The sequence below is a fragment of the Emydura macquarii genome, unplaced genomic scaffold (assembly GCF_026122565.2).
Source record: "Emydura macquarii macquarii isolate MOO-44397 ecotype Brisbane River unplaced genomic scaffold, CSIRO-AGI_Emac_v2 contig_1348, whole genome shotgun sequence".
Lineage (NCBI taxonomy): Eukaryota > Metazoa > Chordata > Testudines > Chelidae > Emydura > Emydura macquarii.
In genome coordinates this window covers 17,411,967-17,426,964 of record NW_027131485.1, presented here as the reverse complement: position 1 = coordinate 17,426,964, position 14,998 = coordinate 17,411,967, and the positions used below count along the sequence as shown (strand labels likewise).

At 37.2% G+C, this 14,998-nt stretch overlaps 1 protein-coding gene across 1 annotated transcript in view; it reads left to right on the top strand.

Annotated features, from left to right (window-relative positions):
* Positions 1–14,998, top strand: part of USP7 (ubiquitin specific peptidase 7) — an 88,906-nt gene that overhangs the window by 19,850 nt on the left and 54,058 nt on the right. Inside the window, exon 2 of the mRNA XM_067551292.1 lies at positions 13,134–13,238. Coding sequence (XP_067407393.1) covers positions 13,134–13,238 — 105 coding nt within the window. The remainder of the gene's footprint in view (positions 1–13,133; positions 13,239–14,998) is intronic.

Below are 14,998 nucleotides of genomic sequence, written 5' to 3'. Positions count from 1 at the left end.
TCCAGTAAAGTTGCAAAAAATATGATTGGGACTTGAGTAAAAAAGGATCTAAGATGTCCACACTACCATTCTTATGGTACTGTTTCCTGATGTGAACAAGGCTTAACAATTTAAACTATAAAATGGGTTTGAAAGTGAGTCACACAGTTTGTACCAATGGTTCTACAAGTATGAAACCATGCTAGAACAGTTACAGAATCTCTGGGATAAGTAACCTCAAATACTGTTTTGACTCCACTCTGACAAATTACCATTCCAAAAATAAATAAATTAGTTCTCAAAGTGGTGTTATGTGGATGTGCTAAATATCTTTTTGAAACCCATTTCGTTGAGTTTTGAAACCACATCCAGAACTCATTTAGTTTTAAAACTAGTCTGTACAGAGCTTAAGTGTGAATGTCTTACCTCATTAATATAATGGCATTTCAACTTTAATTATTTAACTTGAGTATGGCTATTACCATTTAAATGCAAACCCTCCTCTGCTTATACTCCTAGCAAAACTCCAGATATTATGCTTATTAATATTTTGGGGTTACCTGTCAACTTGATAGTCCATTCATTTAACATGACACAAGAATGAGACAGGACTGAACACTCAAATAGCTGAATCTCTGAATATTATGGTATTCTACTCATTCAAATAATCAAGATGTGTGCTGTTCTTTTTTCATTTTAAAACAGTGGGGGAAATGGGGCTATTTGATGGGGTTTTGTGCTTTTCAGTAGTATCTTGTCAGCAGCAGGTTGATATTACTTACTCTTTGCTTCTTAACAGAATATGTAATCAAAATATAATAGTAGGATTGACTTGGAATTACAGTAGCCTTGCTCCTTCTGGTGTTATCAATCTGTTTCTTCCTGTGTCAGAAGGGTTCACTCTTCATCTTAAGTACCTTGCACCTGCTCTAGAACTTTGCCAAACTGGATAATGACAGCTTGCTCTAAGTAGCTGTGGTTGTTGGGTAGAGCCAGACTTTTGTTACTGCAGAGGTAGGTCAATTTAGCAGTGAGGCCATGAAGAGGGAGGGATGTGATACTGTAAAAACACATCAGTTAGGGTGTTGTCAGTAGATTGGGACTAAGTGCCTTGCCTTCAACAAAGTTGTAATACTCACATTATTATCTTTGGAATGTGCATAGACAAGAGTTAAGACTTGTTAAACCTCTGCAATAGACTTGCTGCTTTTGTAGCTATAGCTGAGAAAAGAAGTTAGTGCAGAACTAATAGTTTCCATGTAGGTCACAAAGCTTTTTTGTTTCATATTTCAGCCTCTTGTAAGAAAATAATTTGTCAACAGTTTTATTTATCAGTTTGGGTTCTTCCAAGAGCTGTCAGTTTCATGTAAATTTATCACATAAGTCAAGTCTTCACTAGATGGTAAATTTAGGGATTGGTTCTCAGCAGTGGTTCTCTGGCTAGTATTGAAAACAGCTTAAGTGCTGGTGTAGAGTGGACAAAACAGTTTTTCATTGCCATTTCTGAAAGCATGACTGAGTCTAAAACTATCTCTGCAAATTAAAGTAAAAGATGTTTATATGCACTGTATTTAAGTTCTGATGTGTAGTTAAGCCAGATAGATAAGTTGGTGCAGCTAGTAAAGCCTTATGTTAAAGAAAAATGCACACAAATTCTATTGTCTTGTGAATAAGACCTAAGACTCTTAGTTGCATCTACACCGTACAAATCATATTAAGATTGTATAAAACTTGGTTAAAATGAATAGATTGTCAGAATATCCAGGGACTGCCCCAGCAACGCTATAAAACTGTGCAAAAGGCAAATTAAAAGTCCATTTTCAATGTTCATACCAAAATGTTTCAGATAAACATTTCATTTATATAAAGCTTAATTATCAATAATACAATGAGTTAAAACTGTAAAAAGTTGGCAATAGTTTGGCCAAAGTTTAATTAAAATATTTGGGAGGTAAGGACTTTAATTGTGGTCATTGATCCACTGAATAATTCTGTGAATTTTGAATTAAATGTAATTATGTACTTCTAAACAAGGGTGAGGCACATTTTAAATACAAAAAGGAACATAAGTAATATCTAGCTCTTACATAGTGCTTTTCATCCATAGAGTTCAATAAAAGAATAGTAGATTTTGCTTATTAGCAGCCCCTCCATTGCTATTATCTGGCAGTTTCTAATAATGGGAAGGCAAGCGAGCAGGGCAGGCAGCAGCTAGGAGGGTCTGTTGCAGTCTGGATGCCAGGGCTTTCTGTGGGCAGTGGGGGTGCTGGTTTCTCCCTGCCTGCTCCATGAGTCAGAGCTCAACATGTCCTGGTGCAGCATCCTAGCAGGACACAGCCTGGAGAGCACAGGGAGAGGTGCCGTGCAGCTCTAGCATATGGGCTGCAGCATCTTCTCCCCACTACAGCTCTGCCCACAACCTCCACTTCCACCGCTCCAACCTCCCCTTTCACCCTTACCTTCTGTGTGGTCCCTGATGCAGGAATGTTTGCTGGGCTGCAGCCATGGAAGGCACACCCCAGTTCTTCCTTTCCTGACTGCTGCCTCACAAACTTGCCTGGATCCTTTCTTCCGAAAAATGTTGTTAATATGTGCCGTGCCATTGCCAATGTCCGAATTCCATTAACAGTAATGTTAATGGGATGGGATTGGTTCCCAGTAAAATGATGCTGTTAACCAGAAGTTGTTACTCTTCAGTTTGCCTCCTTTTTAATACAATTAAAGATGGTTCTCATAGTGGGAGAAACTCTCAAATACATGGCCTAAAACTTAAGAGTCTGAAAGGTAAACTATGTAAATATCAGAGACATGAGTTAAATAAGGGCTTACTCCTGAGTCTGTTTCATCTGGTAATGTAGTCAGGATACTGGATGTGTGACCTCATTCCTTATTTATATTGCACTAATGCCGACAAGCCCCATTGTACTAGACAGTGGACACGAGCAAAGTGAGAATATGGTCCCTGCCCCAAAAAGCTTAGTCTAAATGTGAAAGACAATAAGTGGACTCAAAGGCAGCAGGAAGCACAAAGCAATTGTGGGATGATTGTGGTTAGTGTCATAATCTGTGACTCTGTCATGTTGCCTATCTGGTCATTGTTGAGTGTTTTGCAGGCATGGCAGAGGCGATAGCAAGTCTGATCCTGTTGAGAATTATTTGTCATGCGTTAATGATGATCTCATTTTCCATTTTGTCTTTTACACTGTCAGTCCCTGTCCTGAAGTGCTTATAAGCTACAATCAGTAAAGTAATAATACTTTTTTTTTTTAATGAAATCACAAAAAGGGGGAAAGAAAACAGGGAGAGAGGCCAGGATAGGAAATGAACAGTTAACTATTATCTAGATGAGTTAGATATATTCAAGTCTGCAGGGCCTGATGAAATTCCTTCTAGGGTACTTAAGGAATCCGCTGACACAATCTCTGAACCGTTAGCGATTGTCTTTAAGATCTCATGGAGGTTGAATGAGGTCCCAGAGAAATGGAGAAGGGCAAACATATTACCAATCTTTAAAAAGGATAAAAAGCAGGAACCAGGGAATTTATAGATCAGTCAGCCAAATTTTGATACCTGGAAAGATACTGCAATAAATTACTAAACAATCAGCAATTACAGGATAATAAGGTGATAAGCAATAACCAGCATCGGTTTGGCATGATTTGTTTTTGACAAATCAGTCTAATTTCCTTCTTTGACTAGATAACATGTAGCAAATGGTGGGAAACAGTAGAGACCTTGACTTTACTCAGGCTTTTGATACAGTCCAAACTGACACTCTCATAAGCAAATTAGGGAAATATGGTCTACTGAAATTACTTTAAGGTGTGTGCACAACTGATTGAAAAACCATATATTCAAAGAGTAGTTATCAATAGTTTGCTGTCAGACTGGGAGGACATACCAAATGCAGTTCTGCAGGGGTCTGTCCTAGGTCCAGTACTATTCAATATTTTAATTAATGACTCTGGGATAATGGAGTGCAGGGCATCCTTATAAAATTCCCAGATGACACCTAGCTGGGTGAGTTTGCAAGCACTTTGAAGGATGGGTTGAGAATTCAAAAGGACCTTGATAAATTGGAAGATTGGTCTGAAATCAATAAGCAGAAATTTAATAAAGACAGGTACAAAATACTGCGCTTAGGAAGGAAAAATTAAATACACAAATACAAAATGAGAAATAGCTCTAAACAGTGGTGCTGCAGAAAAGGATCTGGGTTATAGGGGATTTCAGATTGAATGAGTCAACAATATGCTTCAGCAAAAAAGGCAAACGTCATTCTGGGGTGCATTAACAGGAGTATAATATGGAAGAAATGAGAGTTAATTGTTTTGCTCTACTCAACAACACTAGTGAGGCCTCAGCTGGAGTACTGTTTCCAATTTTGGAGAGAATCTAGAAGACAGCAACAAAAATAAGAGTTTAGAAAACATGACCTGTGAGGAAAGGTTGAAAGAGCGGAGTATGTTTTTAGTCCAGGGAAGAGATGACAGAGGTGGGACATCTAAAACTTCAAATGTGTAAAAGGTTATCAGTTGTTCTCCATGTCCAATGAGGATAGGACAAGAAGAAATCTGCTTAGTTTGCTGCAAGAGATATTTGGATTAAACATTAAGAAAAACTTTCCAACTAAGCACTGGATACCTAGGAAGGTTGTGGAATCCTTATCACTGGAGCGTTTTTTTTAAACAACAGATTAGACAAATAACTGTCAGGGATGGTGTAGGTGTACTTAATCCTGCCTCAGAGGATGGACTAGAGTGTTTCTCAACCTTTTTGATGCCACGGACCGGCTTCCTATACTGTGTCAGGGAGATCTCAGGGACCAGTGCCGGTCAACTAGATAACCTCTTGAGGTCCCTTCCTGCCTACATACCTATGAGTATGAAATCTATGTATGAAGACTTTTTTAAAAAACATTATACAAACTAAAATATTGGCCAACTGCATTTTTCCTTTGTAAATTGTTCCCCCCTCCCACAAGTTTGCTTCACTATGGAAGTTCTCTTGGAAAAATAATTACTGGAGTAATAATAATATTTACATGGAGCTTTTCTATTATATGTGCAAACTACATAGTTTTTACAAGTCATGGATATAATCTATCCCAATATTTTTACCTATTAATCTACACCCAGACACAGATTTACAGCTGTTTTGGCACCTGCACGTTCACACGCTCCTCTTTCTCACCTACCACATCTTTGCTTCTTTCTTTTATATAGTACTTCTATTTTTCCTTAATAAATAATTTAGGTGAATTACATTGTCTCTGAAGTAATCTCTGAAGATTACAAAAATTGTTCCAGTATTCCTTTTTCATTTTTTCATTTTGTTTTGCTACCATTCTGTTGAAGAAAAAAAACTATAGAACATAATTGTAACTCAACTGTGGTGTAGATCTAATTCCTTTTTTCCTTTGTCCCATTTCTTAATTAAACAATTTAATTCCCCCTTTCCTGTCTCCCATTGCTTAATTAAGAACAGTGCTTATATCCTAACAGCCCCCAATAAAGGGTGGGATTCTGCCAGAGCAAACCAATCCAATTCCTGTCTTCAGCAGGTAGACAACACTCCAAGCTTTGTTTTGGTCTGGTTTTAGTTGCTTAAAAATCTCTTGCATACTCTGTTGTAAACTGACTGAATTTAGGCCATAGTTTTTTTCCCCTTCAGGAATTGTGTGCATTATTTCTTATCTTCTGAGGGAGCAAGAGGTCTCTCTGAAGCTTTCATTCTCTTTGGGGGCACGGGAATTGACTTAAGTCTGTGGCTCCCAGTTCTGGGTTTCCTATTAGCTTTTGTTTGATCAGGAAGTCAGAGCCTTGGTTTAGGGGTTTTTGTAATGGCCCCTTTCTCGATCTTGTCTGCACAATCACCATTAACTAACCTCTTCAGAGAGCACATTAGACTTCTTTAGTGGTTACTTTGCAAAGGGATTTTAAACTGTAAAAACTTTCTTAAATTCCATATTTTGGTTATACTCTATAACTAGCTCCCATAACAGGAGAGGAGATGGAGAATGGAACAGTGCTTGAAATTACCAGATATTGATTTTAATGCTCATTTCTCCACAAGCATTTGGGACTTTGGCTCAAATCTGTCATTAAATGTCAGTTTGGATTAGCAAATGATACCTTTAAGCAGTAAAAACAAGCATGTAGAATATCCTAAACACACTTGGTAGCTTTGTAACATTTTCAATAAATATAACTTCTGTGAAATTAAATTTATTTTCCAAATTAAAAAAATTATTAAATATCTTAAATTGCATTAGCTGTTGGTTCCTTCAATCTGGTTCAGAAGGACATAAGAGCAATATGAAAAATTATTTTCAAGTGGTTCAACAAAATCTAGACTCTAAGATGGAAAGATAGACCTGGATTACATATTTTGCATATAGATAACCTGATTATACATACTGTTATTGAAGATCAGCCTTTAAAAAACTTATTTCAGTCTGCAATAATATTTCCTCAGCCCTTCTGTGTCTTCTCCTGTTACTGGGTTACTTAACTTGCTTTCTTTAATAGCAGTGTTTACTAGAGGTTTGATTCAGCTGTAGGAGATATTTTTCTAGTTAAAAAACAAATCTAACATGCAACTCCCAGGATCCTGCCTAACTGCCATGGAACCTTCAGGTTCCAACCATCTGTTTAGCACAGTAAACAAGAATTGAACCCCTCTGTTTCCCATCAGTCTTTGCACTCCAATTTTACAAAATAAAATCAAACAACTCTTTTTGTGCTTTATGGAACTGCTGACGTTCGAAAATCTTATGTGCTCCTCTAGACAAGCTACTCTGTCCAGCAAATCTTGCTTTGTCTTCAGCTCTCGCTGCATCCAAAGGCAAAGATGTGGTGGAGTGGAGATGGACACATCAAGTCTTTACATTCCTGCATGCTTTTGGTACATGCTTGCCCTTTTTCTTCCCCATCTGCATGCTGTACATGCTGGGGCCCAGTATAGTTACTATAGCCGCCAACCATTTTCCACATTCTCCTGTGTGGATGTGGGATGCCTGCTGAAACCAACAACAAGTACTTCTATATTCACTCATAGTCTTCACAGCAACACACAGTTCACTTCACAGCAACATCCAGTTCACAGTCCTCACTTTGTGGGCTCTTGCTCATGTTCTTTTCCCCTTTAAGGTTTCCTTCTTCCTGCGAAGAAACTGTTTCAAACTCTGATTTTTAGCTCCTGTGTCCATAAACTATTCTGGGCACTCTGGCCAGTCTTCAAAGATTCTTATGCCTGGGGATCTTTGATGTGGCATATGTAACCAACAAAACCTGCAAGTGACCATGTTCCTGGCAGGGTGCAACTCATTACCACTACTCTTGAGCTAGTAGGAATTTTCTCCTGTGTCATCATTCTTAAACTGCCATCAATATACTTGAGCCATGCTCCATGTCTTCAATCCAGATAGGATCATGTGCACTACTTTACTGCTGAACAGAGTAAGGGCTTGTCTAAGAGCTGTGGTGGCACAACTGCATCATTGTAGCTGTGCCACTGTAGTGCTTAGTGAAGATGTTACCTATGCCAATAGAAGAGCTTCATAGGTACTCCACCTCCCCAAGAGGTGGTAGCTGTGCCAACAGGAAAAGCCCTCCGATCAACAGCACAGTCTACACCAGGAGTTAGGGCAGTCTAACTGCATCGCTCAAGAGTGTGCAACGCAATTATACTCACCTAAATCTGTAATGAAGTCTTACTTCCTGCATAGCTATTCTCAAAGCTAGCTATTCCATAAGACTTTCTTGTAACATAATATCCAAAGAGAGGTCCAGAAAACTCTATGTACTAGTTTAATGTTTTGTGATGGGGTATTTAAAAAGATCATATCTTTATACAGCCAATATGCCGATCTATGTCAGTTACTTGTTTCTTTAGCCATATTTCATGCTTTTTTGACCTCTGTCCCCAAATGTGATCATTTAGAAGCTGCCAGCACTTTTCTTTCTTTAATCTATTCTATTTATGCCTCCTCTGTATAATCATAGGACCTCTGAGAATGGGCAGCAATATCTCATAGCTGAGCTCAATTTATTTAAAAAAATAAACTAATTTTATTGTATGCTTTTTCTATAAGAATAAGATATGCTGTCAGGTTAAAATAGCATTCAGAACAAATAAGCAATTGCTGTGATTACTATAGGGATGCTCTGTGATGGCAAATAGGGGAGGTGACCACAGGTGACAATCTCCCTACTAGGATATGGTCCACACTTTGAGAACCTCTGTTTTAAGATGTTAAAAACGAAACAATATTAGAAAGAGTTGTAGTGATATAATTTAGTTTTTGCTATTCTATTTGTCTATTTTTGCCATTTCTTTTAGAAATCAAAATTGCAAATTAGTTTATTGGTCAGTTTTGTTTTAGCTATTTAGTTGGTTTCTAGTCTTTAACTATTGATTCTTGTACTCTCTGGGTTCCAAATACTGCTATCGAATATTTGTTTTAAAACAGTTCATGCTGGAATTTAATAAACAAAATGAATATGGAATTGTTTCTACTTTTCTTAAACTTTGCAAAAGCTTTTTTGATAAAGTCTGAATTATGGACCAAATTTGTTCTTACATTGTCTCTTTAATGAGCAATTCACAAAGGCATGCACGTTAACATAGGTACTGCATGAATAAAATGTACATGCTCGTGAGCACTTTCCACTAAGTATGATGAGATAATGATTCCATTTGAAACAGTTGCATGTGTGCCAATTTAAGGAACCCAAAATGGGTTTGTGGTAATCCAGTATACCTTTCAAAGAGGCTCAGATCCTCCATCAAGATGATTCTGATTTGATTATTCCATTAGCTTCATAAATAATAACAATAAAATGCTTAGCTGTCATAAAACATCTGTAGATGTCAGTGGTTTACAAAAGTGTAGTATGATTACCTCCATTTTGCAGATGATAAAACTGAGGCACAGAGCTCAAGTGGCTTGGCCAAATTTGCGTAGTAGGCCTCTGGCAGAGCTAGGAATAGGACCTAAATCTCTGGAGTCCCAAGCCCAGTACCTTATCCACTAGCCCATACTGCTTCTGTAACAAAAGCTTTAAATTCTTCTCTTGTCTTTTTACATTTTCTAAAAGCTTAGTGGCTTTATACTTTGTGAAAGGTGCTGCACTGAGAGCCCTGCAGACTGAAATCCTCTATTCACCCATAGAACAAGAACAGTAATAGCAGCACAGGTTCTCTTCCAGCCTCACCCCATAAAGTGCCTGAGTCCTGATTCAAGCTCCCTACCCTTTGGGGATGGAAGAGGAAGAAATGGGCTGGCTTAAGTTGACTATATCAGTTATACACTAGCCAAGGATCTCCTCACATCAAGAGAAATTTAATTGCCCTGTTAGGGATAGCTTCTTGGATTCTTTGCAGTGATGTTGTGGAGGTCAGGATCTGGTTCATAATCTTTCAGTCAGACATTCCAAATGTGCACTTAGCACCACCTAGTTTCCCCATTTTTTATAAAAAGCAAGAATATTTAAATGCAGAATAATGATAATGCAACATCATGATTCGTTGTTTCTGTTTCCTGATATGTATGAATTTAAAATCTCAGCCCATTTTAATTAATGTAAGGTGATGCTGAAACTTCCTGATTAATTAGGGAACAATACTGAACAGAGGATTTAGATTAATATTTGGTAGGGGAAATAAGTTGTGTTCAGTGGGCATCTCTGACTCTGGCCTCTGAATGATGAAGTACATTCCGTGAATATTGCACACTGCTTCATTTAACAGCTCTGAAAAAGTCATCTTATAAAGTGAAAGACCTCAGATATAGCTGTAGTTTTTTTTAAAAAAGAAATTATATCCCAATAGAAATGTTCAACCTTACAGGGAAGGAAGTCAGTGTGCACCTGGGGTTAGACCCTTGATAATTTTGGATTCTGCTTATTTTGAGGAACAAGTTCAGCTCTGTCCAAGGTGCTGAATAGCCTTTGAAGGTAAGACATACTTGTGAACAGGGGGAGATTAACCTTAGTGTAAACAAAAGTGTGTTATAAGGGCAGGGTTACCTTTATTTACGATTGTACTTCTGACATCCCTAGCCACCAAATGGTTCATTTCTTGCATGTGTTCATTGTTTTGGTATGAAATTTGTGTGTTTAAACATTATATATATCCACTGCTAAAAGGGTAACAAGAAGCAAACGGTATAAAAAGAAACATGCAGCTAGCTGTATCCTTTTGAGATAGCTTTCAAAGCCCCCAGAATTCCCACATTAAATATGTAATTGCATAAATTACAAACAAATACATAAAAAGAACAGATTTAATATTGATTTTAGAAAAGTGTTGCAATCCAGATGTCAGTCTGACACTATTGATTATAGAAAACATAAATTAATGTTCAGTCAGTGTAGAATATTTTCATTTTTGACAAATAGTAGCTTGATCACTTGTTGGACAGTAAGACTTATATGCTACTGAATTATTTCAGCAAAAGAAGATTGATTTTTTCCAAGAGTATAGATTTCTGTACTTATTCAGTGGCTGACTGCATACTATGATACTGGCTTGCAACCAGATTAAAAATGCTTTTGAATGGACAAAAATAAGGATGTAGTTCAGCAATATGGCTGCTGTGTTGTGCATTTGACTGGTTAAAAAATAATTGTTCAAATATGGGTAAAAAATATTTTAAAGCACTAGTTTATTATAGCAGTAACAACAGTATCAAAAAAGAGTAAGACTTTTATGGTCTTCAGTAAGCTTAGATAGGCTCTTTTGGGCAGGGAAGACTGCGTGCTTTAATGAGCTATGTAACTCCCAGGTACATTGATGCCTGGTATACAAACAAAGACGCACCTACCTACAATGTTGGTTCTAGAAGATTCCAGCCAATCAAGATGTTTAGCTTTAAATAGCTCACTTTTTTCACCAATAGGTGGCATTAGCATGTAGTGAAGTGAGGGATCAAGACATTTAATTAGGCTTGCTTACAGATGGCACCATGAAGCAATGAAAAAGGTAGGCTGCTGCCTACATCAGGGCATTCTTGTTGGAATATTTGACAATATTTGACCATGGTCAAATAATGGGCCGTCAGGTGACTGGTCAGTTGACATTATTTGACCAGTCAATTGACCGGCTTGCCAAGCGTATGCTATACTGCATTAATCGGGCTGGGTATTTTGAAATCCATGTTGATCATTATTCAAGAAACAATGTGATGACTTTCATTTCTTGCTCCACTTACAGCAAACAAAGTTAACAAACAGCTATCTGAGCGAGAAACAATACTAAAATATTTCTTAACTCCTGTCATTTATGTATATTGAATCATTTGCATTTCTTTGAATTCTTTAAAGCTAGGACTCTGCAGTATTTATTAGGGAGGAAGACTTGTTGGTTTCATAGGTCTGCATCCTAAGTATGTTAATTGGCAGTGTCTGAATAATAATGGGTGTGAGAGCTGCAACACAAATATTTGTTGATTTACTGATAAATATTTGGCCTAGATTTTTTTAAATCTCAATTTGGTTTGCTGTACTGTTTCTATAATACGTGAGTTTTGGATGTAATGGCTTGTTAGGCCAATCTACCCTATCCAGCTCATAGGAATGCCATGTCAGAGCCTGCTGGCCAGTTAGCAACAGGTATCAGTGGATCTACCCTGGTTCACTTGCCTTCCAAAGCTAATGAGCCCAGACTGCTCGGATTTGGAATGAGTTTTCCTTCTCTGGAAAGGTTCATGGCATCTTATTCTGTAATATTCAGTGCAACCCATATTCCCATGACGAGCTACCCCCTGCAGAATGTGCCTCTCTGCCCTGGTATCCCAGTACAGGATTTTTTAAATGCAGTTTAAAAATAGTAAATTAACTTGTTAAATAAAAATAATATCCTTCATTGTAAATAACTAGTCCCTCTCTCCCATGCACCCTACAAAATAGCATGAGTGTTCTGATAGTAATGGGTTCTTTCAGCCTGAAAATGTAACCTGAGAACGATGCCATATTCCAGCATAATGTTGAGAAATATTAATTGGACTAGTACTCAGATGAGCTAAATGTACAATCCTAAACTTAATAAACAGCTTATATCAATGTACATCATCAGCTTCAGGTAAGTCTGATATCAATATTTCTGTTATGTAACACAGGTGTGGTCCTGGCATTGTCTTTTAGAGTCATTCTGTAGCCTTGATCCTGCAATCATATCTGTCCAAGACAGGCTCATATGCTCCATCCAAGAGAGATCTGTCCAAGAGACTCTTATTGAAGTGAGGGGGGGTCTCCCTATAGGCACAAGGATCGGCTCACTTAGATCTGATTTTTAAGGAGAGGTTGATATCTGGAGAAAGAAGCGTAATGGCTTCTATGTGATCTTTTAGCATGTTTGAGTGATCCATTTGGGAGCAGGAGAGATGTTGTGGAAGGAAAGGAGTGGAAACAGTGTTATGGGCATGTTTCGGTATCTCTAATCAGAAGGCAAGCATTTTTAAAGTCAAACGTCTTATAATTCATGGAATCCTATTTTTGTAGGTGTATAAATTCTCTGTGTATGTTCAAACAACTATATCAGCTCAAGTTAATTATAATGACAGAGATGGCAAAGAAAGAGTTAAATATTTGTTAATGAAATATCATAGGTTTTTGCTGTCTTTTTCAAGATCTTAAACATGCTCTTTCATGAGCTATAGTGTTTGCTTTTCCTTTAAAAGGCAGTCTGAGAGCAAATTACTCTACCTGTAAATTATGGACCGGTATTACTTCAGTTCTAACTGTATACAGTTTGAAAGGGTCTAAGAACAGCCATTTAGAAATTTGTTAAATATATGTATTATATTGTTAAATATGATGTATATAAATGTATTGTATTTAATAAAACTCACAGCCTGGGCTAGGAAGTGTAATGTCATATAGGAAAGTACATACATCTGCTAAGAATTAAATTATAATTTTAAGTATGTTCTGCATTAGTACGATGCTTAATTTAATCAGTAAAGGTTTATCAACACGGAAATTTACCAGCAGAGCTATACAGCTGTAACTCCCTGTATGGACACTCTTATTCCTGAATAATAATAAGTAACGAGTGCCTTTTTCTAGAATAGCGTATGTTGTTTTGAAATTTTCCCATGTAAACAAGTGTTAAGTCACTGATGATCTCTTTTTTTTTTTTTTTTTTTTTAGCTGGAGATACAGATGATCCACCAAGAATTACTCAAAATCCTGTCATCAATGGGAATGTAGCTATGGCTGATGGACACAACAACACAGAAGAAGACATGGAAGATGGTAAGTAAATATGACATGAAAATATCATTGGGAGCAGAGGTTCTCTTTTATTTTATATTTGCATAGTTTCCAGCACAATGGGCCTATGTTCCTGATTGAGGCTTCTGGGTGCTGCTGTAATATAACTGATTAAAAAAGCCCTCTAATAATGCTGTTATTTCAGGTAAAGGGTAATTGCTGCCCCATAGAGAAAATAAAACAATATCTAATTTCTGTATGGGAATTCCTTTTTAGAATAGTCATTCTTCAAGACTGGGCATCCCAAAAGCTACAAGCAGAAAAATTAGACATGCTGTAGCTGGCAGTTCATATTAAATCTTGACAGAAAGTGATAATATGCATGATCTTTAAAAATCACCATGCACCACTTATTGTGAGCAATATGGTGCATTAAATTACTTTGCACCATCCCTGCAACCTCCTCAGCATTTTCAGCAGAATGTAGATTGTGATCCCCATATGTTTTTTGCTAAGTAGTCAAGTAGCAGTTGTAGACAAGTTTTATCTGTGTGTGACGATACAATGGTGACCCTTCTTGAAAGAGGACCTCACCCTCGTGATCCAAATCTTTAGAACCTCAAATGCTCGGTACATGGGAACTAGTTGGGAATGTCAACTAATACAGAATGCAACTGTCTGCTTATTTAGAGCTATTTCCTGTTGGGTGCATATTACATCTGTAGTCTGCATTGATTTCTGATTCATCTGAGAGCAATTCAAGATTTTGTTTTGACGTATAAAACCTTTAATGGTTTGGATACTGACCATGTTAAAGACTTGTGCTCTGTGTGGTGGCAAGAAGAGAGCATTCTGGCTGAAACCATAACTGGCTGATATTTATGTCAAATGACTGTTACCAGTGGCCGTGTTTGAAGGTTATTTAGTATTGCTTTAGAGAATATGGTAGCACAGGTTGTGTGGGGGGGAGGGCGGGAAATAAATATTCTTTATCTTTAGCCAAATAGCACAAAGAGTTTGTATAAAGTTACCCCTTTCATATGTACATACCAGAATAAATCAAGCAAAAGGGAGTCAGATTTTAAGAGGATCAGGGAAGAATAATCTTTTTACTGTAAGCATGGACAAATCTGACAAATAAAATACATGCTGGCAATTTGCACATTAAGAATTAAAACATCACTTTTTTTGGTCATATTTATTTCTCAATCTCCTTCACTTGAATTGCATGGTATAATAAAACATTGAGGAAAAAAAACAACTGAATTGCCTAATACCTCAAGTATAGGGATGTAGACTTCTTCAAGAAGTTCCTTGGATTTTATTCTTATTTGTCTACTAATAAAAAGAGTGAGAAGTAAGGGTTCTCCTCGACTTGAAAGAACAGAACAAATGTATGAGGGAAAACTAGCTTAATGATACAAAAGCTCTATCCTGTTCTCATAAATCAGGGACATTACATGATATTGACCAAGTTGTGAGTCGTTCTTTTACACATGCTAGAAAAAGCTCCACAGAAAATACATGACTCTTCTACCAAAAAGAGCTTTATCTCTCACAGCTCTGTTGTTTAGGTTTTCTACAGCATTCTCAAAGACACTGGTGAGAATGAAAATCCCAGGAATATGTTACTTTCATTTACTAGATGATCTGTTAATACCAATTAGTCAAAGAGGTCATTAGTAGTGTGTAAGTCCCTCTGAGGACCTAGAGCTTAGCAATAGCTGGATCCAACTTTTACATGCCATTGTAGTGAAAGGAGAAGCCTTTCTGTCCAGGGAAAAAGTCATTAAGATGTAGGA